The 27323-nt window shown below is 34.6% G+C and overlaps 2 protein-coding genes across 7 annotated transcripts in view; one reads left to right on the forward strand and one right to left on the reverse strand.

Moving 5' to 3' along the window:
• Positions 1–27323, forward strand: part of LOC142344835 (unconventional myosin-Va-like) — a 380102-nt gene that overhangs the window by 35682 nt on the left and 317097 nt on the right. The gene's annotated exons all lie outside the window — the stretch shown is intronic.
• The window catches only part of LOC142345113 (hydrocephalus-inducing protein homolog), a 236409-nt gene that overhangs the window by 22671 nt on the left and 186415 nt on the right, over positions 1–27323 (reverse strand). Inside the window, exons 70-79 of the mRNA XM_075397198.1 lie at positions 22605–22835; positions 19506–19724; positions 18797–19102; positions 18247–18483; positions 17768–17906; positions 17187–17352; positions 15125–15350; positions 14630–14759; positions 10384–10766; positions 9760–9958 (exon numbers count right to left, since the gene is read on the reverse strand). Of these exons, the coding sequence (XP_075253313.1) occupies positions 9760–9958; positions 10384–10766; positions 14630–14759; positions 15125–15350; positions 17187–17352; positions 17768–17906; positions 18247–18483; positions 18797–19102; positions 19506–19724; positions 22605–22835 (2236 nt within the window). The remainder of the gene's footprint in view (positions 1–9759; positions 9959–10383; positions 10767–14629; positions 14760–15124; positions 15351–17186; positions 17353–17767; positions 17907–18246; positions 18484–18796; positions 19103–19505; positions 19725–22604; positions 22836–27323) is intronic.

Here is a 27323-nt window from a genome sequence, read left to right on the forward strand (position 1 = left end):
CAAGTTAACTATAGTTTGATTCCCACGCACAATTTTAACTTGTCGAAGACCAAATTTACGAAAATGGAACGGATTCGTGTTGTATGTGCCACTGAACTCATTATTCAGATTCATAGCAATATCAATCATTCGAATTGGATTGTTTGAAAATATATTTTCTTGTATAAACTGATTCTGTCCAGCTGGAATGATAAACGTTTTTGGAAGTTCTTCATTATAGTAAAATATGGCAGGTTCTCGCAGCAGTCTGCTTTTGAAACTTCTCATCCAGTTATCTGAGATTGCTACCTGTCTAGTAAAAAGGCAAGCTTCCAAAATTGTAGCCTCAGAGTTCAGCCCACCAGTATCGATCATATAGAACGCTGGAGATGACCGGATCAATTTCAGTCTGAGGTTGACATTTGGGAGAAGTAAAGTTTCACAGGCAAATAGACCTATTGCTAACGGACCGTAAAAAGTAAAATCATCTTTATCCTTTTTAAAAACAGTATCTGTAAATGCTCTTTTTGTAAAATCGTTTGGCTCAATCTCGTATCGATATCCTTGGCATTGAGATAAGCTTTCCTTCGTTCCTTTTGTCCCTGAAAATTCAGCAGAGACAAAAGCTTGATGAGCATAAAGAGAATTGGCACTGTGAACTTGTTCATTGTTAAGATATACTTCGCAATTAGAGAAAAGAGAATGAAGAGCATTGTTTACCAATAATGTTTCTTCGGCATTATCTAAACGTGTTCGATCTCCTTTAATAACCCCTCCTCTGATGAATAATCGAGTAGAGCGCAAGTCAGTAAAAATATTACGATCAGTTTCCAATTGAAATTCGATTGTTGACTCGTTTAAGGAATTTGTTGGAAATATTTGCTGTTCATTGGACCAAAGAATGGGGTCTAGAATTGGAACTTTCCCAAAAAAGTCTAGCATAGAGTGAGACAAGGAATTCATTTGCATTTTAGCCGACCGTTTTTTATAATGATAATTGAGGAAATGATCAAGATTTTTTCTGGAATAATAACGTAAGTTGAACTTGACCAATAGGGAAGAAGGGAACAAGGTGCCCAGCAGCGTTTCTTAATTCTACATGGATACTGTGGAAGTTGGATTTGATTACTTTATGGAATCTCAAGTGTTCGAAACTGCGATAACTCAGAACCTGAGATCTCTTAAAATTCTCATCATTGTGGAACTCTCGGTGTTTGAACGGAAACGAGCGTAGAAGAGGACATTTCACATCACCGACTGAATTGGGTTCAACTATATCCAAGTAGAGTAAAACTGTATGTGTTCCAGTAATATCAAAAGGGAGATCTGCCGTTGCCCAGGACTTGGTGTTGTATGATCCTTTAGAATCAGGTGGCATAACAGGTTTGTCAGCTTCAACGCCCAAGTTAGCAGCCAAACTTTTGCTGAAGGATACATTTTGAGATCCTCTATTGCAAAAAGTTAGTCTTCGACTTTTTTTGTCGATGTTGATAGAAAATTGAGGATCTAAGTTTTTGGGATGTCGTGCTTTTTTGGGTATATCTGTAAGACTCTTCGCAAATTTGTCCATAGAGTTAAAAACTGCTGGTGGAATAGCGAATACATGCTTAAATTTCTCATCATAGTGAAATGTCATCAATCCTCCTTCAATGTTATAACATATACCGGGATATGATACTTCGACTAAAGCTACCTCCCATGATCCATCCAGTTCAATTTTGTCGGGAAGAAAATTGGTGAACGAAGCCATTGCATTTTGAGGGTAAACTTGAGAGGAAGCGTTGGATACCAATTCTAGATAAAACGAATTCATGATGTTTGACTGTTCTGTGTGACGTTTGTTTGGAAAAATGATTAGTCAAGGTTCTTCAAAAAGTCTTTGCGAATTTTTTGTCGAGTAACACTTTGTCTAGTGTTTTTCCTCTTTTTCATACCGCCACCAACTTGTTTCTGTATTGTTGATTTTGCAGTCTTCTTTACTGCTTTTTTAATCGAAGTCTGTCCTGATAAAACACCACCAATTTCGGGAATGGCTGACTCGATTACATCTCGTCCAATTTTTTTTGCTGCAGGTAAAACGTATTTCTTGAGAATGGGAAGAGTTGTCCTAGCGACTGTTCTAGCCAAGGCTCCAAAGCCACGCCCCCTCTGACGAGGAACTCCTTTAAAATAAGGTAGATTGTAACCGTCCATTTTCTAGCGCGACTAATTAAAAAATGATTATGCAACTTTTGACAATTCTTGTTCGTAAAAGATTCCATCAATGTTTTCTCCTTTCTGATCAACAACAAAATATGTCGGGAAGGGCGCTGAAGTATTTATTTTTCGAACTAGGAAAATTTCATGTGTATAGTGAGGTTTATATCCTTTCTGAAATTTGCCCTCTGCTAATGCCAACCTAACTTTATCTCCTACTTGAAACTTGGGCTTTGTATTTTTTCGTAGCTTCATTCGCTTGTACATGACAGTCAAAAAGTCAGCATTCACTACATCTTTGGGCGCCAACCCAATATTCCGATTGATTCTTGAGTTAATGACGTCAACAAACATTTGCAGTTCTTTGATATAGGTTAATGTGTCGTTTTCTTCCAGGTAGCGGTAAATTAAAACTTTCAGGGTTCGTATAGCTCTCTCGCCAAAAGCTACTTTTGTTTCACTATAAGTGTGATAATATTTGATTCCCACGTCCTCGCAGAAATTGGCCATATCTCCGAAAAACTCTTTTCCCTGATCTAGCCATAATTTTTTTGGGAAATTGAGTTCGTTCTTTTTCGAACACATTTTGATAAAAGCTGCTTTTACGGCCTCTGCTCCTTTTCTCCGTAATGGTTCTACTCGCAGGTATCGAGAAAAAACATCTACAGTAACGAGTAAAAAGTTGATACCTCGATTCCATCGTGATAGTTTATCCATTTGCGCAAGATCCAAGCACCAAATCTCATCAATATAGCGAGCATGCGCATTTAGCCGGGGAAATTTTCGTCTGATTCCTTTGTACTTCGTATAAGAGTCTTTTGACTGTAAAAATTCTGTAACTCTCTCGCGACTGATTCCACTTGCTTTTGTTAGGTTATTGATAGAACCGAAAGCTGTTGGTCCCTTCCCTTTATACAACTTCTGCAATTTGATTCTATCTGAAACTGTAATTGAACCAGTCTTGGCCATACTGTGTCCTCAAAATGTTGTTTTTAACCAGATGTGGTCTCAGATTTAGAACTTTAAGAATAAGGAAATAGTTTGGATCAACTGGAGCGTTCTTCAATTTAATTGAATGAAGGAATGTTTTTATGTCAACTCCTGTGTCAACGTTGTCGACAATAATTGTATTGGAAAGTGAAATTTTTAACCGTTTGTTTTCGTATATCTCTTTCAAAGTTTTCAATGTCTCAGGATAGTTCTTATAGTGAAATTCCAGGTCTGTCTTAAGTTCTTTATGTGGACGATTGGTTTCTTCGGAACGTTCTTCTTTCACTTTTTTGATAACTGGGAAAACTGTTTCTTCTTTTTTATAGATCTCGCTGTAGGGTTCCGATGGTTTCCTTTTTCTGGTCTCCCACAGTTCTTTTGGAACAAGAACAAACTTTTTGACCTCACTCATTGAAGAAAGTTGAAAATTTGTTCATACAAGGTTGGTATATGTAACTTAATATTGTTATTCCAGCTTTTGAGCCCAATATAAGTCTTCTGGAACTTAGGGTTGTTGATTTTGATGTGAGCTTTCTAAGTTGTTCTTGGAAGCGAGTGAACTGATTTCTTCTTAATCCTGTGAGGTTTCCTTTAATCAAGTTTACAATACACTCACAGAGAAATCTGATGAATTCCTTAGGACAATGTAGAAGGAAAGCTGGTTGAAATTTCTTGTTGAGATTCCGAAAGAGCTTCAGAGTATAATAATTCTGTGCGTTTATCATTAATATCACTAATACGAGCACGACTGTTCGGTACGAAGAATTCTGAAGGAAATGAAGTTAGATTTGAACAATATCTTAACAAATCAGGTGTAGATGGTCTCAAATCAATCATAAGATGCCCATATGGTTGTTGTGTAGCGTCATCATACCATTGTTTTAGTTGTTTTCCCAGACCCAGTTGTCTTCCCAATATATCAATTTGCTGCACATCTCTGGGTGATTTGAACAAAACAATGTGAGTAGTCTGAAGCTCGGCGTCACGTCCAGTTTTATTTTTGTGGAAGAGATTATGTTTGATATAAACACAATTTAAATTTCGATGTCTACCGGCTGTCGCAATTTCGTTGAATTTTTCCGACTTGGAAAGAATGTCTAATGAGTCATCGAATATAAGTAAATATTTTGTGCCGTCAGCTGGTAAGTTCTCGATTAATTCAAAGTCAACACCCTGGATGAATTCTATGCCTGCAATTGATTGCATCATTGTATCGTAAATTGTCTGAAAGTGCTTATAAAAGTATAAAATTCGATCAAAAGAGGGTTGAAAAGTTTTCATTTGCAGCATATCATCAATGAAAACAGTTTTCCCAGATCCGGAAGGCCCAACAAGATACATCAGAATGCGTTCCTTTGTTGATATAATCTTGTTCATGTTATGCTCTGGGGTTAGGAAGTATGTAACCTACAGCACTTGAAAGAATAGCAATCCAAACTGTTCGTTCGTCACAAGTTCTAGCAGAAATAAGGTTGATAATTGAAAAAAGAAGAAGTATTAATACAACTAAGCACTGGAATATTGACAAAAAAGCTGTTCGAGAGCAAGTGCGTCCGCAAATTTTCCAAGGAGGTCGCTCCTGATTGTTATTATCGAAAATAAAGTCAGCTGCGTGATTGTTATGATCTGTCATTAGAGTGCAACTGATTTTTGTTCGTGTTTAGGAAATAATGATTCACACTTTGATTGAATGGAATCGTGGTGAAAATTTCAGAAAACAACAATATGCTAGACCTGTTATATGTCCCAAGAAACAAAAGTTAAATTTTGAATTAAGGAATGGAACCAGGTAACAGTACCCAGGACCAATATTTAGATTTGTTTTCAGGTATCCCGTTGCATCATGAAATGTGGCATGTAAACGAAAAATTTTCGACCAATTCAAAAGTTTTTCTAACTTTGAATCACCAACTCCTATTAGACCTCCAAATGGAGCTTCTCTGTTAATTTTATCTAGATCTGCATTTTTGTCAAAACTTCGACAGACAGCCAAAAAATAATTTTTCCTTTTTGAATTTCCAACAAAAAGTTGACTGATTTCTTTTTCGAACTTTACAATTTCCTTAATATTCATATCAAGCAACTGTTCTGAAAGAATTTAATTCAAAAAGTGAATAAATAAAGACATCACATACATTATAAAAGTTTACAATTACTTCTATGCACTTTGCGATTTTGTCGGGTTTTTGACTTTGTTCAGCACTGAAATAATTTCATTGCTCATTCGATGTAATTTCTGCAACTCCCCAATTCTGACAGAAAGGAAGCATTTCCTTCTAAAACTGTCCTTTTCAGTCCCTCGAGTGAAGAGCTTGATGCTGAAATAACATCGATTCGGATCATCTTGGTAAAATGTTCTGGTCACACATACTTTTCGCCTAGCAGTCTCACTCAATTCCCAAAACACATCAAATTTTGCTTTTTCCTCCACATCAGTTGGCTGGAACAAAGTTTCGTCAATCATCAATTTTGCAGTAACTTCTGTGGGTTCAAATTGTAGTGCTTCTTTCAACATCTCAGGTAATTTTTGGATGAAAATTTTCAATTCCCAGACCGACAGCCTCAGAAACTGATGTAGAACAAATTCACCTTCGACATTTTCGCGAAAGACTTTCAAGTGGGTCCAATTCGAGCTTGTGTTGATAGTCTCCTCTGGGATGCTGATTTGAAATTTCCGGTTGCTGTATTCTTGGAAAGACCAAAGGTTGTTGTTTCCTTGGTGATCCTCATTTGGTTTGCAAACAGTGTCCTCAACTTTCACGTTGGTATCGGTAAACAAAGAATATATGCTTTCATTATGATAATCAAACTGGGAGGAAGGAATAACTGGTCTTCCCTTATGGTTTCGTTTGCGGAAGGGGAAGGCGTAGGGTTTTTTGCTGTCAGCTGAGACTGAACTTTGATCCATCTGTGGCGTGTGAAGTAAGTAAAAGATGAGTTTTTAAAGCAAGAAAGGAAGAATTGAATAAATAAGGTAACTGAATATTGAAAACGAAAAGCAACAAATGAATGAATTATCTTCAAGAAAGAGCTTCATAAATCGAACCAATGAAATTTTAGTAAGAACGAGAATTATTGCGACATCGAAACCAATGAGATCATGTAAAAGCAGTCGTAACCAATGAGATTTGAGTGCTCATCATGACGTAATAGTTATGCCATTTCTAATTTTAGTAACATCACGTGACGTGACAAATGTTGTCGCGTGAGGGAGAATTTAGCAAAGAATACAAGCAACTGTTAAGACTTATATTGGAGAGCACCTGTAGTTCGAGAAAGAAACATTTTGATGAAGTGATTGGTTCTCATCATTGTCATTTTCTTGGATAGGAGGAAGAATAAGATCTCGGAAATTGGGAAGATCGAAGGTTTCTGATTTTGTAGAAATTGTATCAGCATGTTTGGAGAACATGTCTTCTACCCACCATACACCGTAGTGATTTATTTCACAAGAGTACGGGAACAAAATACCTTTGCAGTCTTTCAGTGGATGAAATCCTTGTTCTTTTCGAATTCTCTCAATGGCCTGGAAATAAGTGGGGAGAGAAAGTACTGAATTGTTGACTTTTTCTTCTGCTAAGTGGAGGTTATGATGTCTAGCAGCCTCTAAAGTTCTCCACAAATCTTTCGGAAGTGTTAAGCTGGTGGTCTGTGTTTTTATTGTTACTCTTGTGCAATCCACCTCAAAGGATAATTCAATGTTGTTATCAGTTACTGTTGTTCTAAATTTCGATTCCTCTTTGTTGGGAACGAAATCTAGATCAGAATGAAATGTCGAAAGAAAAGATGTTGAAGGAAGAAAAGGAAGTGTTGGAGTATTTTGCATTTTTTTAAGACCACTGATATTCAACTGAGACAAAACACAAAATGAACAGAGTTTCTCGGTCCTAGCTTATTTTAACATAGATTATACGAATGATATGATTGTTTAAAAAAATTCATTATAGTAAAACATTTTTCAAAAAAAAATTAATGTAAAACTTTTACATAAAAAAACTTCAAAAATTGAAAAATGGAAAAGAAAAATAAAAAACCGCAAAATTTGCATTTTCTGTTAAAAACCTTATGTAAAAAACGCATATTTGAAAGAAATTTATTTTAAGTAAAACGATTTTTTTTTCAAACAAAAATTACATAAAAAACTTCAAAAACTGAAAAAGAGAAATATAAAAAACATCAAAATCTGCATTTTTTGCTAAAAACATTATGTAAAAAACGAAATTTTTGAAAGACATTTATTTTAAGTGAAACGTTTCTTTTCAAAAAAAATAATAAAAATTTACATGAAAAAAAAACTTCAAAAACTGAAAAATGATAAAATAGAAAAATAAAAAAACATAAAAATCTGCATTTTTTGTTATAAACCTTATGTAAAAAACAACTTTTTTTTAAATAAAAAATATTCTAAAAAAATTAACATTTCTATAAAAATAATTATTTTTTTAAATTAAACTCAAAAATTCGAAAAAAAAATGAAAACTATTTTTTTTCGAAAACTAACAAATGGAAAAAAAAGAAAAGTTCAAATTATGCATTTTTCATCAAAAACCTTACGAAAAAAAAGACATTTTTCAACTAAAATTGATTTAATTAAATTAAAAAAAAATAAATTTAAAATAAAAAAATTTACATGAAAAATTTCAAAAATTGAAAAGTGGAAAAATAGAAAAATAAAAAAAAACATAAAAATAATTATTTCCTTTCAAAAAAAGGTTAAGTAGATAAGATTAGCTGAAGTGCATTAGAGCGAATGCATTTCCCTGGGGCAATTAAGATAATTATCCCTGGGTAATTACGATAAGATGACAGGTCTATTGTTCTCACTCTCTTTTTAGGTACGTCTTTGGAAAATTGATGAAAATAGGCTATAGGTAATCTTTATACATAGGTACGTCCTTTTACCCCCCCCCCCCCAGCTCTGCTCAGCTACTACTACTTATGCGTATTATATGAATGTGTATTCTCGACAAAATAATGTCCCGAAATTCAAGCAATTATAGCTTTTTTCTCTCAGAAGGCAAAAATTTCAGTCTGGGGCTTCTAGTGATGCTAGCAGAGCTGATTATGAACCACTACAATGATAAAATTGCAGTGATCACTAAAATTAAATCAATTTTGCCTCATTCTTAACTGAATTTCATACAATGTCTTCAATAGAGTACACCTGCTTAAAATCAATGAAACAAAGATCAATAGAAATTTAAGTACTCAAGAACAAAAAATTATTGATTTTCGCGAGATGTTTTAAGAGCAATTAAACATTCCTAGCCCACAGACTGGAGATTATAGTAGCAAAAGATGTAGATAGAAGCAAATAACATAATGAATTGCTAATTTCATCGAATCCACCAACAAAATTGAAAAAAATAGCATAATATTGATTGATTTTACATGTCGAAATTCATCTTAACCAGCCCGACAGTAGTTTTAACCTGAAAGTAATTCAAATGCGCAGAAATAATTTTGTTGATTGAAAAACTCATGAATGCTCAGAAATTTATCACGCATATGATCTATATACTCTTGTTAGAGAGTGAGGAATGATTTTACGAACGAAAATGCCGTTAATGAATGGTAGATTATTTAAAACATTTTTGAGGCCAGCAATTCACATCGAAGAGATTTTCCTGCTAATTTGGGATCAGTATAAACGTGTTCGAAATAAAAAACAGAGCCGACAGATTGCCGGAAAATAGCCGCGAAAGACGCTTGTGGCCTTCCATGAATTGAAACATCTAAAAAAATAAGACACATATCAACCACCAGTCCTTAAATAGACTACTAGACTTTTGGGATTAGATTCGGACTGTCAATTTCATGACACATACGGTCTATAAGGAAAAAGCACCAAAAGAGCTTTTTCAAAATTGATATTCAAAATCACCATTTTTTATTGAGGTAAGTCACGCAATTGACCAAAAAGCAGAAACGGCGTCACGCACACACATTTTTACTGCAAAGCAGTAGAAGTCACTGAAGTCATTGAAAAAGTCAATTCCAAGAAGTCAGGTCGTAAGAATCAACGATGGAGACGACGAATTAAAAAACATAGCAGGACAAGTCTTGACGTACAATTCAAAGAATTTTCATTGACTAAAGAAAAAACTAGACCTAGAAAGGACTATGAATGGATTGGGAAAACCATTTAGAAAAAATCCGATCCAAAAAATCGAAAAAAAAACAGAAAAAATCAAAGCGAAATTGCCGCATGTGAACAAAAAACCACTAGCGAGAAAGCGAATTTTTGTTCAAACACCGTTTTCTCACTCTACTTTAAATTTAGAGCGAAAAAATTTCACGCCGCAAAACCACTCGCTTTTTCGCTCCACTTCCTGTTTCGGCGTGACCAAAATCACTACTCCATTTGACTTCAAAAATCATGAAAATGTGTGAACAGATCTTAAAAAAAAAGACAGCGCCCCAATACAATTCAAATTCTTTGAATTGTAAAAAAACCACGATGTCCCCAATAATAGCCGCTATCGCTTCGCGGCTATTAAAAAAACGATTCGGTCAGCCGACACTGATAAGGCACCAGTCAAAAACGCTCCAAACGTTTTCCGTGTCCGAGCATTCAAATAAATGAGAACTAACATTGACACTGATGCCCTCGCCCTTGATAGTGATGAAAGAGGAGGATAGTCCGTTGAGGAGGAACTCGACAGATTCCTCATACTTCTCCGCTTGTAGGGGAGAGAAGGTGACAGTGGCAGTGGTTGTTTGGCTCGGTTCCAGGGAACAGGATTTGAATGCGACTTGCAGGTAGTCCTTGTCTTCGAACAGACACTGGACGCTAAAAATAAAAACAAGGAAATTCGATTCGATAATAACAGAAGTAGGATTCTATAGGACTTTAGGGCTGACCTTGGCTGTTTAACCCCAATAAGTCACAACAGTCTTCATTCTTTAGTCTTTTTTAAATTGACAACAGTATTTTTGCAAGTATTTTGAACCGATCTTTACTAGACTTTTATACGCGTCTGTTTTGCCCCATTTATTTTTAAAAGTCCTTTATACACTGGTATCTTTCAACGAAGAAGAATTGCCAAAAATATTATAACCAGAAAACTTAACTTCTACTTTCTTCCAGCGTTCTCACAGATATCGTTTTTGATATGCTCAAGCAAAAATTTAACATCAAATTAACAGCAATAACTTTAAAGAATCTTTAATCAAACAAAGAAAATCATTGTACAGGCATAAATAAACAACACAAACCTGACTGGCTTGGAATCATTATTCGTGATCTGAATAGTTTCAACACTTGGCTGCATTCCAGCACGTGTTAGGAAGACACTTGAAAAGTTGATCTTCTTTGTCGAGAAGTACAGTGATGGTGGAACACACTTCCCAAGCAGAGACACCTGATAAGAAGGTCCTCGCTCGATCGACAATGTCAGTAGACAATTCCTCAGCTCACATTTTTTGGGAGAGACGAAGGTTAGAGCAGTTTGGGTCTTTTGCCCCGGTTTGATTTCTCCCGAATCTGGGCTGATTTTGACCAGGTCTTCGTGACTGGATATGGACCATTTGTAGACAATTGAGTATTTGCCCGGGTTGTACACTTGTAAGCTGCGAACTGCTTGTTCATTCGGTTCGACCTAAGGACAATCTATGCAATATAATCAATTACAAAGCCATGCCCCCAGGCTCGAAGACATCTTTTTAAGTGAAGCCGAGAACAGTAAAGAGTACAATTTCACAACCTCAGACGCCAGGTATGTACGTCGAAAAAAAATTAGTGATAATTACCTGAAGAACCTTGATGAGGCTTCAGTTCTAGCTAAATATCGTCAAATTTTACAGCGTTTTTGCTGGGTTCATTAGCATTTTGGCATAAGGTCAGGTGGTTCTTCTTTATATCTCATTTCAGACAGTTCTTTGAGTGAGTATGAACGTTCTCTTGATCTCTATCGCCCCATCCTTTATTCAAAAACTTTCAGATGGTACGATCGTACAATCATGGCAGTTTGGTTGAGCTGTGGTCGATCTAAATCTATAGCTAACTGTGATATTTTCAGACAGCCAGACGGAAGCATTGAGCAAACATAGCTGGCAGGTTCCGCCCATACCAAAGACAAAAGACTTGCCACGCGAAACTCCTATTTTCGTTATGATATTGTCGATTCTAATTTCAAGTACTAATTATTTACAGTAAGAGCTCTGAGATAATATAGTTTGAATGACTGTTATTAGACTACGATTGGAATTTAAGTTTTGAATTTATATTCACTAAGTAAGCGCACAGGTAATTTTTTGAGGGAGGCAAGTAATGTAGATCAAAGAATTATCAAAAGAAAAACATAATTTACAAAAATGCATTAAAAAATCTCACGAACACAAATTATAGAGTAGTAGAAGTCACCGAAAAAATTGCTCAATGACGTCGTGGTGCGCGATCAAATGATCGTAAAAATTAGAAGACGGCAAATTTTTTTAAAAAAACAGCCAAACGACTTGCGGAAAGAAACCAGAGACAATTGTGAATCACAACCTAAATCAAATCTCAAAATCTAGCAAAAAACGCAGCAACAGTCCAGGAAAAAAACTAACCTGACTAATTTTCGTAGTTACACAAACTCCTGTTTCTTAATGAGATAATACAGGGGCTATAATCTATGCCAAAGGGGCATAAGTGATGCTAACTAAGACTTAAAAGAACGAGGTTCAACTGGAAGGCATCTAAATTTGGGCTTTATTGGTTTATCCCGTTTCTATTTTTATTTTATTTTTGGACAATGATTCTGTTCACTTTGGAATGCTTTGCCGAGCAACTGCTGTTTAAAAGCAGTTTGAGAAGAATGAGCGAAGAATGAAACAAGCCTAAAGAGGTCAGAAATATTTCAGGCAAAATGTGGAAGAAGCTGTGTTCGACTTTTGTTGGACGAAATAAAAAACATAGCAGGACAAGTTTTGAAATACAAACCAAAGAATTGAATGAGCTAGTGACCCAAAAAATAAAATTTTTAGAGCAACATCAGACTTAGACAGGTCATGGCCCCATATGCACGAAAATAAACAAAAAAATCTAAAAACAATTAGAAAATTTTTTCGACAAGTTAGTGAATTAAGAAATCCTTTAGACTAACAATAAATTTAAAATATTGACTCTTTGCGTCCTTAGAATGAGCATGAGATACAACAAACTTGTGGGAATCAATGACAGCCAAAAAGGTCAAAATCTGAAGAAAGTCTAATGAAATACTTTTTAGCAGTTCTAATGGCTGAAAAGGAATAATAGAACTACAAATGAGGGCAAGATCCACCAACTCAATTAAACCTTTCAAACATAAGTGATATCTCAGAAAAAGAAAAAGTTAACTAAAATTTGGAGCCAAATAAAAAATTAAGTCCTTTAGAATGCCAAAAAAATTTATCATTAATTTTGAGACTGAGCGATGAGCACAAGAAAAATAAATAAAACACTCAAGACGAAAATATGACTTTTTACAGAAAACAGCTGCCAAAATCTCTGAAAAGATTGCTATGAACTCAAGTGACTAACTAGATTCATTACTCATTAGCAACAAACAATATGTACAACAAACAAATAAGTAATTTTTTGCGAACAAAAGGCGTTTACGTCAAAGAAATTAACAGCTAGAAATTGAAACAATTTCGTTTGAAACAAGTTAGATTAATTTAGATATCCTTAGCAATCGATTAGACATGCCGTGAAACGGACTTAGAGATGAGAAAACAATTGGATCAAACCAACAATTTGCTGAACAAATTTCAAAACGAATGCGTATGAGTAAAAAAAAAAACAGCTAAATTTTGGAACAATAATAGTGATTAATAAATGCGTCTTCAGCAGCCGATTAAAATTGTCAAAAAAGAGGCTAAGAGATGAGAACAATTTGAGCAAAAAAAGCTCGTAAAACCTCAAAAATTTGAGAAAATTTGAAAAGAATGAAAGTGAGTCATAGAAAGAACTAGCTTTGAAATGAAACCATTAAATGTACTACAACAATTCAATTAAGCAACCTATGAGACCTGTCTATAAAGGGATGATATGATAAGATCTCGAAAAGTCCAACAAACTTTCTCAAAACTCAAAATACCATAAAAACATTTTGAGAACAATTAGTGTCAAAGACATGAAAACCACTAGCCATAAACTCATTTGCTCAAATAGGTTCAGTCACGCCTCAAAAGCAAACAAAGATACTGTTTTTAATAATACTACGTGACAAGTCAACCGAAATAACAAGCAAAAAGCGCAAAGATCAAATGACAACAAATAGTGTGAAAGTTGAAAAAGAAGCTGCCCGTCGATGAGCTCAATCAATTGCAAATTGGCGCCATTAGAACATATATGTATCATAATAATAGCACTCAAGAGAAGAGACACTAAAAACAGCAGTCAAATTGCCACAAATGAAAAAAATTCGAAACCTAAAATTTGTTCTAAACCTAACTTTTCACACCAATTTAAAGGTACTTACTCGCCTTTTCACTCACTTTTCTACTCCAACTTGAATAAAATCACCACTCTAATTTGACTTCTCACTGCCTTGAAAAAGAAAAAAGTTTAAGCAGATCTTAAAAAAGACATCACACCAATACAGTCCAAAAAAAGTTGGAGTGCAAAAAAATAGGAGCTCCATAATAGCCACCGATGAGAGCGGCTATTAAAAATGGACAAATTGATAACTGATAGCCAGAAAATTAAAAACTGATAGAGAACATTTCAACTGGTCACAAAAATCATAAAAATACACATAATTAGCGCCACACTTTCTTGGAAGATTTCTTCCAAGAAAGAAAGAAAATTGAGCTTTAAAAAACGAAATCGCAAAAACAACTCTAAATGAAATTCTATTTTTCACTTGGGTTTCAAGATGTCTTAACGCTCCTACAGCGCTCGTCTAAAAACCCTAATTATCGAATTAGCAATGCCAAAAAACTAGTTTAGCTGGAAAACTTTTAGTTAAAACTTAGAAACTGCTCTGAAAATTTGCAGGTGAACAAAAAGCCTTTGCTCGCTAAGCGATGTTTTCACATCTTTAATTCTCATTTTCTTTCAAAATTAACTGTATGAACAAACCTCTTTTTCCTCTCATCTTTGAATTTGTTCAAAAAACAACATAATACAGCATTTTTCACGAGCGGCATTGACTTCCACATCATGTTTTAATGCCAGTCGATCAACTAAAAGATGACCAAAACTACCTTGTAAATGTTTGCTTTGCTTTCATGGTCAGTTATATGGTTGTCAATTTACCATAAACTCAATATATGCCCTTGATATGGTTGCCAAGAAATGTTTATGGTGGTCAACCCGGGAATTCGTAAACTCACCCAGTTCGAAGAAAAAAACACGAGACTATTAATTGACTCTCTATTGCTTCGTTTGATTATCAATCAAACCTTGGATAACACAGGATACCTCTCTTAACAAACATACAAAACAATTTCTGAGTACTGCAGGCAGTGATATTGAAATTGATAGTTAACGTACCTCTTTTAGGTTTATTTCATTTCTACCATTGGCAGTTAGTTTAACCATGTGACCAGTAGCCGATTCCACAATCAGATCCGCTTTCACGTTGAACCCTTCCGCCTTCACATTCAGCGGCAGCGGTTCGATCCTGGTACAAAATACAAGAGCGAATGACTTTGACAAAAATGAAAAAGAACACAAATTAAGCATGCCGGAATCGTCCCGTGAAAACAAAATACAATTTTTCACAACCATAATCTAAACTTTCGTGCTAGATGTCAAGTCCTCTGAACAATTTCGGCTAAAACTTCATGATAGCTGAAATTAATAATGAAATCGTTACGGTACCTCTTTTTATACTGACTAATTTTTAGCAATACAAACAGCTAAATCAAACAATCAAAACGCTGAGAAGTATGAAATGGTTTTACTGTATGCTTGTTCGTTAGTTTCTGGATGACTTATTGCTGATATATTTATTCCGCTGTTCAACAGAAGAAACTTTAATCATACCTGTGTTTAACTCGACAGATTAAGTTGAAGTTGTATTCGCGTTCTGAGGGGGCAGTGAAGAACAGGTCCAGTGGAGCTCTGGACTTTGACGGAATGACTCCAGTTATGGGCATAATGCCCAGCATGGCACTTCTTCCCTCCGTGTAGATGGAATCGGCATCAAACGAGTAGGAGAGAGGGAAGTCCTCTTCATTTTCAAGGTGAATCAACTCATGGGATTGCTCGCCTGTATAATTAAAAGCAAATCATAATTAAATTCTCAAACCCACTGAAAACTGTTCCTAACATTCACTGACCTTAAGCTGATGAGCTTGATCTAACCAAGTTGTAAAAAAATTTTCATAATTTTCTCATGAAAAGCTAAATTACTTTAGAAATAACGTCTATCATGCCGGGGCCTAAAATTTTGACTTGCCAACCATGTAAAATAATTTTTAGCTGATCTAAAACTTCCTTGTATATTTTTGCATAGATAAGTACTATAAATACCAGCTCAATATTGTATATTTTAATTTCCAATTTGAATTCAAATTTCAAATTAATCAAAGTTTTCTTCACCCATATGAGACCATGAAAGAATTTGCTGAAGCACAACAATGCGGATAGAAACAGATAGAGAAATGGGTTGAAAAATATATCGCCGCCACCTAAAAAATAAACAAAACAAATTCAAAGGGGTTGCATCATTGAGAACATGTTTGGGTGACAACGTTGTTTAAGACGTTGTTTTTGTTTTCGCGTCAAAACAATTATGATGTCCTTTTCTCTTGTTGAACATATGGACAAAATACATTGAAATTAGTTGCAAAAAATTAATTAATATTGAAAAAAAACAGTAACGTTCAGAGGCAAAAAAAAAATTCATCAAAACTGCCCAAAAAAACCAAGAAGCCAAAATTTAGTCAGACCTGTTTTTAAAAATCCTACCGAAGTTTCATTGCTGCATTATACTCAACGAAACTATTTGTCTAAAAAAAACTTTAAAGATTTAAGAAAAAGTCTGAAATCAAAAAAATCATTTGAACAACTGATAACAGCAGAGTGATTAAAACAATAGGTCTTTGGAGAATGCTAAAATGACGCATGCTAGAATGCGGAGAAAAAAGACACAATGTAAAAGATATAGAAAAAAAAGAGTACATAAAATTACCAAGCCATTCTCCTGTCTAAATGAAAAATAGTAAACAGAGTTCAGAGAGTCAAAACTTTTGACATTAAAAAATTATTTTTAAAAGTAGAAAAAAAGTTGTAAAAATTTCAATTGCAAAATAGACCAAATTTCAAGGACTTAACGAAAAAAAAAACAATTCAATTAGTATTAGCAGGAAATTAAAATATCTGACAGTGCACAGAGAGACTTTCTGGACATAAAAACCAACATACAAAAAATTCAAAAAAATGGGACAGAAACTGCCAAAATCGGACTAATATGTGTACAATTGGGAAAACAAAACACCTCACTTTAAAAAGAGGCGTTCAATGCATGATTTGTTAAAGGGAAGTGTCCATATACACTAATTTTTTTTTAAAATGTGCTCAACAATCCAAATAAAATAAAATTAATAAAAAAAAACAATAATTGATTTAAAAAAGGAAAAATTCCCATTTTCACATGAAGAGCAACAATCGGCTCTGAAAAACACTACGGTATCATTTTCAGATATTTACATAATAATTCATCATCAATAAAAAAATAATTCAACAAAAGAATAAAATGCAAAAAAAAACAAATGAACGAAAAAACGGCCAGATACAGTTATCTATATTCGCCAGTTAACTATATTCACTCAAAAACCATTTTCAAAGTCGACAAGTAATTCACTCAACACAGCTCATGATCTAACAACTTCTCTCACTCAGAAAAAAATAAGTTCACGCGGCAATTTTACTTTCAGTTTTAGGTCAAAACGCCGCTTGAACAAACAGTAATTCCGTCAAAAAAACTTGAGAAACTCGATATTCTTCTTCGAAACGCAAAAAACAATAGCTTTACAATATAGCTAAACTCAGCTGACAGCTTCGCAGCTATAAAAAGAAGGGCGATAGCTCCAGAGAAACTAACCAACGAGGATGGATCTGAAGTTGACATGTGACCTTTCAAACTTGACAACAGGCTCACAAGTGGTGCCAACCAGAAGGAACAATAAGTTTATCTTCTGTCCAGGGATTGAGAACCTCCAGAAGGATTCAGTCACGCCCAGCTCACTCGGCAGGAAATCGAAACCCATCTAAAGGTAGAAATGAATAGTGCCATTCCAGCATTGAAACAAATTATTCTATATTTCCAACAATTATTAATCACTCTCATTTAAAAAAACAGTTAGCCGATTTTTTATTAAGCATTCCCAAACGTGTCTGGCAGGCAGGAAATCAAAAAATCTATTTCATAGAAATGCAAACCCCGATCTACATCAATTAGCGACTAATTTTATCTCAAAAAATTTAAGATTAAATGTGTTTGAGTTAAAGGGCTTGACAGAATAAGGTCATATATGCTTCTTGTAAACGGTGTGAAAAAAAAACAATCAAGGCGGCACAAAATGCAGTACACTTCAACGCTGTACATTTAATTTGAATATAATTACTCGAATACTTCATTTTGAATAATAACTCGTGGTAAAAAAGTCATTTAACTTTCCCCACCTGTGTTGTCTGTCCAGATTGAATATGTCCCTTATGGGAGACACATTTGAAAGGGATCTCTTTTCTCACACTCTTCTGGTCCAGACAAGTCCACGAGTAGCTGTACGAGTTCTTGGTCGGATTGATCACCTCAAACTTCCTGTTAATAACGAGTAGTAACCTCTTTGAACTTAATAATTTGAAAAATATACTTAAAATAAAAATAGATCTTCGAGTTCTAAAATGAGGACGATATCATTACTGCTCTTCCAGTTGAAAAAAGTGGGTGACACCATTATACTACCTCGTGATCTTCGATGTTCAATTATCAATCAATAATTCGAGTACTAACATTGTCCCCTTCTTGCTACCAAAAGTTCGGCCCGAAAAAAAAAACAACTACAATACAGCTGCTGTTGGCTTAAAGCTTTGAACAAGAGACATAAAAAAATGTTAACAACGATTCGTTAAACGAAACACAAAAGCATTTATACGCGTACTTTGAAGTGCTGAAGCCAACTCCAGTGACCGCAAACTCAAGCACCTTTGTGTTAGGATCCAAGCTACCTGGGGGCTCTCCCCCCGGACCCTTCCGGGTAGGGTCTCGTCTGTTGCCACTCAAATAGTCACTCTCAGGCAGGTCAAAGTGGACGCAGGGCATCTCAGAGGAGCCACTTAACTGGATTTCTACAGTTCCATTGTTGTCTGGGTGTTCCACTGGGTCCAGATTGGGTATGCTGAAAATTTCTGGATTTATGTTAATCTACAAACTTATCACTAAATTGTTGTTCTAGTCTCTTAAAAATCATTTTTACAATAAATTCAAATTTGAAGTTTGACTTGATTAAAAAAGAAATGCAAATAAATACCAAAATTTTAAAAGTAAGGAGAATCAAACGTTGACCTCCTGTAAAGTTAAAAAAATAAACTTTCTATTCATTATACTTATCCATTTATATGCACAAAAGTTAAAGGAGAAAAGAGCACGTGAACATTTTCGCAGATGCGTCCCCATTTAGATTGTGACCGCAACTACTGAGCTCCACTCACGTGCAAATAAGTTTGCCCTTGAACTCTCCGATATCCAAAGGTGCAAATCTGACATGGAAAGTCCGTTTCCTTCCAGAGCTAATCACTCCCACGAATGGGTCCACACTAAATGGAACATATGCTGGGGTTGCAGGCGGAACAAGTTCTGGAACCAATCCGGCACTGTTACGATCCAGAGTTGTGTTCTGTCTAGAGATGGGTCTGGGTTCCTGCTCCTCGAGTGGGTACTCCGCTGTTCTCCCGTCTTCCAGTTCAATTCGCCAGTGATAAGTGAGACCAACTTGGCCTTTGTTGGTGATCGAAAACCTGTCAAAAACATGTTTTCCAATTTGCCTATTACTTATTGTTGGAAAAGCATTACATAGGAACATATTTCATCGGACTTAAATTTAGTACTTCGACTCTAAATTTTGTTAAAATAAATTAAAACTTAATGCATTGTAATAAAAAGAAAAAAATCGTCGAAGCTTGCCCGCTGTAAATCAAATTTGCATGACGTCTCGAATTGCCAAATTCAATTTTTATAGTGAATTAAACCGAAATTAGGACAAAAAATGTCACAAAGGAGGTTAGACACCTTCCATTAGTACCAAATGTGCTGCGCATTAGCATTAGTTTTTCGAAAATTCTGTGAAAAGCATTTTTCCATGTTCCAGAAGGAGGAACAAATCCCAATTTGTTTGTATTTATCACTGATTGGTAAACTAACTCAAATTTTCTTGTTTGGAACATCATAGTGTTCTGGAAATTGATGGCTGTGGTCTTGCACTTGAGCTTAGTGTATCCACACACGGCAGACACAGTCACTGGGATCTCTTTGAGACCTCCGTCGACCACTGTGTGTTCTGGCTCTGGCTTCAACTCCGTCACTTTCTTCTTTTTCGGAGCTTGCAGTTCAGGTTGAGACAGTTCTTTCTCACTCGCAGCCCTGAAATTATAGATGACAGATTATTTTCTGGGTTTGTGCAGTGAAATTAGTGAGCTAAGAGTTCCTGTGTCGAAAGTTGGTTCCTCTAGAATAAGCATTTACATAAGGAAACCAATTTGAAAATTTTCCTACATCAATTATTTTTTAATAATCGTTATAGTTGGTTTGACCATATCGGCAGCTTAAATGTGATGTTAAAAATTTGATGTTAAAGAACTTCAAGAATTTGTGAACATAGAGAGGGACAACACTGAATTCCACAGTTCGCGAATTTTTCCAGACGTCTTTAGTTTATACATCTTTAGTTAACCATGTAAAAATTATAATGCGCCACCAGACCAAAAGCGAATTGATGTCATTGAACCAAAATCGACTGACAGGAAAAGGTTACTTTTGAGATCCTGCGAAAGAGTAAATTTCACGGAACTGCGCAGCAGCCTTTGCGATTTATTCGCAAACATCGTCAATACTTTTCAGAGAGAACCAACTTGTGACACAGGAACAATTTATCCAGGGGAAATTTCCGACATATCTTTGGGAGAGAAATTAACATGGCGATAGAAAGATGGGGTTTGAACAAAGTCATGACAGATGATAAAAGGACACCCGTGTGCTTAAACACAAAGTATAGACAGAAGAAGTTGAAGAAAACGTGATTGAATCAAGTAACAAGGTAATTACGATGCAAATGATGATGCAATTAAGGAATGCCTTTCGATAAAAGGCCAGCCGCTTGGGTCACTCAATTTCGAATGCCAAGAGATTGGCCAATCAGTGAAGTCTTTAATGTAAGTAACTTCGGTCTTGAATCGGACTTTTTGCTTTCTCTCAATGACATCTTTAATGGGATCTCAATAAAACACAATTAAGCATAAAGCATGTCTTTACGTGGCAAAATTTCCCTGACAAAATTTTATAAAATTTGAAAAGGAATGAAAAATTTGTTCTTGACAAAAATTTCTAAATATATTTTCCCCAATAGAGATCATTGTATCTTGGAACAAAATCCTGCAAAATAGTGCAAAGTTGTACTTATAATCTTTTCTGTTTTAGCGTTTTTGAATAATTGAAATAGATCAGCATGACTAATATAATTGCTACAAACTTCATTTGAGCGCAATCAAGACTACAAAAAATTTTAAGAGATGCAGAGAGGATAGGCAACGGGACATGAGGTCCGCAACACTGAACCCCGTGTCAAAGAACGAAATGGGGAAAGTATAAATTTTAAGGAAGTGTAAGTTTTGAAGGAATTTTTTGGACTTCTTTCAAAGTGCATTTGTTCCAAACACTCATCGGACAAACGCCGTGCTCCAGCAGCAACATTAGTGGGATTATATGTCCAAAAATTTTTCCCACTTTCCAGTGATCGATTCAAGGGCAGTGAGCAATGCAGTCCCTAGAATTGGAATTTATGTTGAACCAAATCTTGGCTATCAAAATATAAGAATCCTTGTAATTTTGTGATATTCGGATGAGATTTCCGAAACAGATTGGTTCTCTGAGTCTGATAGCAGACAATAATGCGTTTTGAGTTTATTATAAACCTAAGCACCACGATATCCAACCGAAAATCGATCGTTTAGAAAAAGTTTCCCTAAATAAAATTGTTTAAATAAACTTCTGAATAGAGATTATTTAGAGATCGTTAAAGAGATTCCTTTAGTGTTTGCGGCACTTTGTTCATCATCTTCAGTATAACTCAAGTCCAAAAGCGTTTGTAAGAAACGTTTCCTTCTGAACGTCGCTGTCTTTTTCGTCTGCTCTTCAATACATGGTGGCTTAGGAAAATCACGGCGGACTGCTTTCTGTGAACTTTTGTGACGACCACAATCGTAGGCCTTCGCAAATGAGGTTAACTTTGCTCCTTTTCCAAGGTTTACTGGCGTTTGACAGCTAAATATGACATAGAAGATTGCATGACAATTTACCCAATGCCAAAATAGCCAATGAGCCATTGCCATTATAGCCAATTTATTCCCCTCGATCATTTAGTTCAATAATCCGAATGCCAAATAAGCCAAATGTTCAATGCCAAAATACCCAAAAAAACCAATGCCATTATAGCCAATTTATTCCTCCGATCATTTAATTCAATAATGCGATCACAAATTAGCAGACGGTATTACAATCATACTTTATCATATTTATGCGGATGTTTTAATCCCAGGATTGGTTGTGATATTTTCCACATTGGGTATTTTGGCATTGGGTATTTTGTCCTGACACTGACATAGAAAGCTGCTAAATCTCCTTCCACGAATAACTAGACAATGTAATTATTAATTAGCATTAGAATGAATTTGTGAATTTTTTGCATCATTAATAGCCATTTCATGGTTTCAAGGCAGTCATTGTTGCTCTTTTTTGAAATTGAACATCAGAGAATAGAAATCTACGGACATATTAGGAAGCAGCTGAACAACCTGAGAACAAAACCATAAATACACTCAAACAAAATACCAAACATCACTCAAAATTATGCAGGAAAGATAGAAACCAAAACAACAAAACAAAGAAACACAATGCAAAAATTAAAAACAAAAAGTAGAAAATCTTAATGAAAAAAGTGCACCAGATCAAATCCGCACTTTTTGTAATATGCTTTCTCTAGTAATATCACACAATTTTTTGTTAAATGTAACAATATCACAAACAATAATAAAATCACACTTTTTTCGACATTATCACAAAAGATACATGTTTTTCACACAAAACAAGGAGGTTTAAGGGAATCGCATGAAAAATTGCGTAGAAACCCTAGAAGAAATTTTAAATCGTTAAGTTTACACGTGTAATTGAGCCATTAATCACGTCCTTTATTTCCACAAATAATTGTGTGATATTACAAAAGAAGGAATTAGATTCCGAAGTACTGACTCGTTGAATGCGATTGAGCTTGCCACGCTAGACATGCGACCATAGCTCAAAGAGTCGTAAGCCACCGATGCCCGCCGAGACGAAGCAATGCTAGCATGTCTCTCCGAGTTGCGACGACTTGTAGACGTGTTATTATTGCTATTGTTGTTATGGCTATTACTGTTGTTCGCTTTGTTAGTGTTGTTGTTGTTGTTTTCAGGAGAACCCTTTTCGCCTTGAATGGTGACAGAGCTGCATTCAAACAGTATGAAGCATGAATTCAAAATAAAAAATGAACGAAAATAGAATTAAGTCGGCTAGAAACTGATTGTGATAGTCGTGATCGTCAAAATTATTGAATTTGAGTTCAATAACTCATAACTCAGTAAATAGAGAATTTTCGTCCCTATTTCATACAAAGAGGAGGAAAATTTTTCTCCTAAATAGGATACTTCAGCTCAGAGAAAACACAACCTTCCCTACTGGAATGTCATTATGGCCATATTTCGTATAACAAAAATATTGTGCTTCTAAAACTAACTCATGTGTTTGTTGTCTAGCCTTAATCTTTACCAAATTTGTATTTTTAAAAAAAAATTAATAAAAGTTTGAGGTAAAAGTTGACAAGCTTAATAAATTCTTAATTTACTTCCGCTACAACTCCAATGCCTCACATGTATTTTTCACCCTAAAATGAAACACATTAAAGTAAATGATTTTCTCTACAGCACCGGCATTTTTAATATTTGGCGGTTAATAATTGTTTAAAAGTTTTAAAATTTTATCTATCGATGAGACTTTTAAGATTTCTATACCACTTTTACTTTGCAAACTCTGTCACTGGAATTTGTTCAAAGCCACTTTCTGCTGTTTACTGTGCTAATTCGCCCAACTGGTAAATCATCGAAATTGTCACTCAAGTTCAGTCCAGATTCATGAAAAAAATAGCTACAATGATTTTGCTTTCGTTGTTGAATATAGGCCACAAAATAACCGAAAATCACTGTGCTCATTTAAAGCTTTCCCTAAATTCAATGGTCTTCATTTTTAACAAGATAAAAAAAAAGTATTGACTTTGTGGAACTGCATACTTTTCAGGAACTTCATACTATACAATTATGAAATCAATCAAAAACATAACCGACTAAACGTCGGAAGAATTGCTCTCGAACGACTAGTGGGAGCTCTAATGAATTGCAACCTGCTTCAGTGGGGGGGGGGATAAATAGGACTAAGAAGTTCAATAGTGGGCTTCAAATAACCACATTAGAGGTTAACATATACAACTAAAAAAATGGCACCAGTTTTGGCGCACTTTTCATTTGACTTTTAATATTAAATTGCCGCCAATTGAGTTCAGCTGCTTGAAATTGCGATTGAGAGAGAATTTTAGATCACGCGAAACGCAAAAAGCAAAGTGCGTAAAAATCGCTCGAAAAGTCAAAATTGTCAAGCGAAATTTTTTTCATAAAAAAGACACACTTTTACAATAATTGCTATGAACTTCGTTCAAGAGCAATTAATAAGCTGATAAATAACTATAAACATGCCAAAGAATAATTTCTCCTCCAAAATAAAATCAAAGACGCATTTTATTTTTTCTTGGCAATAAAAACAGAGATATAGTCAGGTGACCCAATTAATAATTGACCATAACTCATACAGATGAAGAAGTATTATCAAAATCTTACAAGAAGTTATTTTCAATTTAGAGGGCAAAGCAATTCAATTAGCACTTTGTTTTAGGTTCTCACATCCGTTCCTGCAACACATTTGGTTAAATGAAACACCCTATTCTCATTAGAATCCAAAAAATTATCGATTACTAAAAAATTATTATTACTAAGTAAACAAGGAGGCTCGTTAATGTGCGTTTGCACATGATGTTCCGACCCGCGCTCATCTACATTTTTGTCTTAACTGTGTTTTGAATTACATTTCTGACAAAGAGATAATAAAAAAATATATATGTTTGAGTTTTAAAGAAGTCGTTACACAACCAAACTAATAATTGAATTAAATAATGCCATGCCTTATTACAACGAAAAAGACTACGAGAAAAAAACAACAAAAATAAAAAAGCAAAAAACAAAAATTTCAGACAAAACCCTAGCTACACAATTTTAATTTTTCCTAACCACACAGCAGATGGGATTTTTTCTTTAATGAGACTAGGTAACGCAAAATTCAAAAATCAAGCAACCTTTTTTAAACCAAATAACTTCAAGTCTTAAAAATCATTAGCTTTTAAAGAAATAATTCTTGGTAAATTTAATAAAAGTCACAATGAAACCAAGGGGACCTGTCTTTGATTAGACTAAGCCATAGGAACGGACTATATATGCAGAAAACTCAAACAATTACGCACAACAAATTAAAAACATTGAAAAAACAGAAATTAGTGAAGCCAATAAAATCATTAGCTATTATCTAAATATTATGTATTTTAATTTCAATTTTTATTTATACAAATTCAGCAAAAGTTACACTGAATGAATAAATAGGTTCAATTGAGCCACATTTGAAAATCATTGGAATCTCTTATTACGCGATTGTGCTAAAGCAGGAGAACAAGAAACACAATTACACCACTCATAAAACTTTTTTGTGAAAACGCAAATTGTCAAACAAACAAAACATCATTTACGTCATAATATCACTAAACATGCTAAGTTTTAAGATACACTGAATTGTATGTGACCTCTCAATGTTAAGACAAAGTTACTAGTTGACGATAACAACAAAAACTGAAAAAAATGAAAAACCCTTAAAATCTTAAAAATTTACAATATTATAAAATTTAAGACTATTCGCTGAAAACTGACTGCTTCGGGTAATATTATTCAATCAAACCTCAATTGCAAGCAATTGCGGTCAGCATTCTACCTAAAGAACAAAAAAAACAGGCTAACGCAGCAAATTCAAAAAAAAATTAAGCGAGAAAAGTATCGAAGCCATTAAAAATGAGCTTTTCAGTTACACTTTTCTTCGTTCAATTAATTTTTAACAGCAATGAGATTTTTTTGATAACAATTTGACTCCAAGAAACCAACAAACATGAACAAATACATTTAAACGAAATTTTTTGCGAGAACCCGTAGTATCAACGCCATTAAATTAAATAACTTTCCACAGACGCTCAAGGATACGCTAAATTAAAACTGGATGAGACAATGAGGATGTTTGACATTCATAGCTCATCAACAGCTAACTACAAAAAGCCATTGATAACGAAAGCAACAACAAACACAGGCAAAATAAAAAAAAAGGAGAAAAGTGCGAAAAGTGTCCAAGCCATTTAAACCATTAGCTTTTCTCTGACAAATTATGTATGATCCATTGAACGTCTGCTCTAAGTCATTGCAACTATCAATATAAGGATAATGTGTTAAGATTCCAAAAAGAACCAAAATTACTGCAACAAATATCCAAAAAATTTGAAAACAATTGAAAACTCGTGCATCGAAGTCATAATACCAATAGTTAGATAATAAAACGCTAAATAGATTAATTTCGGTTGAAATAAAACGGAAGGGTCCGGTCATTACTGAGACTGACTTTTAGTTCACGAAACCAGGGTTAAGATCGTTTAATGTTAAAAAACTTCTCCAAAAATTATTTCTAAAGTCTTAACAGCCATTAAATTCAATAACATTCAAGGGATGTCAATAAAAAGGCTCAGTTGGAAGACAAGGCTATTTTGCATGCATAGGTAATCAATAAGGCATCACAATAAGTCTTATGACTATGGAATCAACAACAAATACAGGCAAAAACAAAAAATTCAGTGGAAAAGTGCGCGAAGAAAGTGTCGCAGCCCTTTAATCCATAAGTTTTTCACTGAAAACTTTATCCATTATCCATTGAATATCTTCTCTAAGCCAATGGGAGATATCAAAATCAGGTTAATGTAATAAGATTTCAAGAAGGACCAATAATCAGAAAATATCCGAAATTTTTTTAAGAAAATTTTGAAATCTTGTGGCATTGAACTCATTTAACAAAAAGTAAGAAGATAAAACCACTAAAAAGATTATTTTGGTTGCAGTAAGAAGGAAGGGGGTCCTGTCATTACTGACACTGACTTACATTTCGCGAAAAAAAGTTTATGATCGGTTAATGTTAAAAAAATTTTTCGAAAATTCATTTTTAAGTCTTAACAGCCATTAGCCGTCCAATCAATGCTCTAGGTTCACTTAATGCTCATCACGAAACCTAACGGACTTTAAGTCAACGATTCTCTTCTTTAAAATTACCGAAACTCAAGACTCGAAGCTAAAAAAACGAGCGACTCTTTGATTGTCCAATTTTTTGTTCATTGGGCTTCATTAGACTGTAAATCAGGTTTTTTGTCAATAACGGAACCTCGGTATGAAAAAGGAATAGTCTCTAGGTGACTTAAAAAAACGAAAAAAACTGAAAAGTTTTCTCAAAAAAGCTCTCAAATCGAATTCTAATTTTTTGTTAGTAAACTTACCTATGAGACCAGAACTAGTCTTTTTTATCGCCTTTCGTCTGATAGGAACTCACAATTGATTCTTTTATGGCGTAAAAATTAATTTTGAATCGATATTTTTATAAAAAAAATGTCTTAATTTGAAGAAAAATTACACTAAAAGGGAACAAAATCATGTCAAATATCACGCGTTCACACAAAACTTCAATCCTCGATAACTCCTCGAAAAAAAAACGAAATTCAAAAAAAACTTTTTAGTTTCGAATTCTGCGCTGGACGAGCTT

This window comes from Convolutriloba macropyga, chromosome 8 (assembly GCF_964194025.1).
Source record: "Convolutriloba macropyga chromosome 8, txConMacr16.3, whole genome shotgun sequence".
NCBI lineage: Eukaryota > Metazoa > Xenacoelomorpha > Acoela > Convolutidae > Convolutriloba > Convolutriloba macropyga.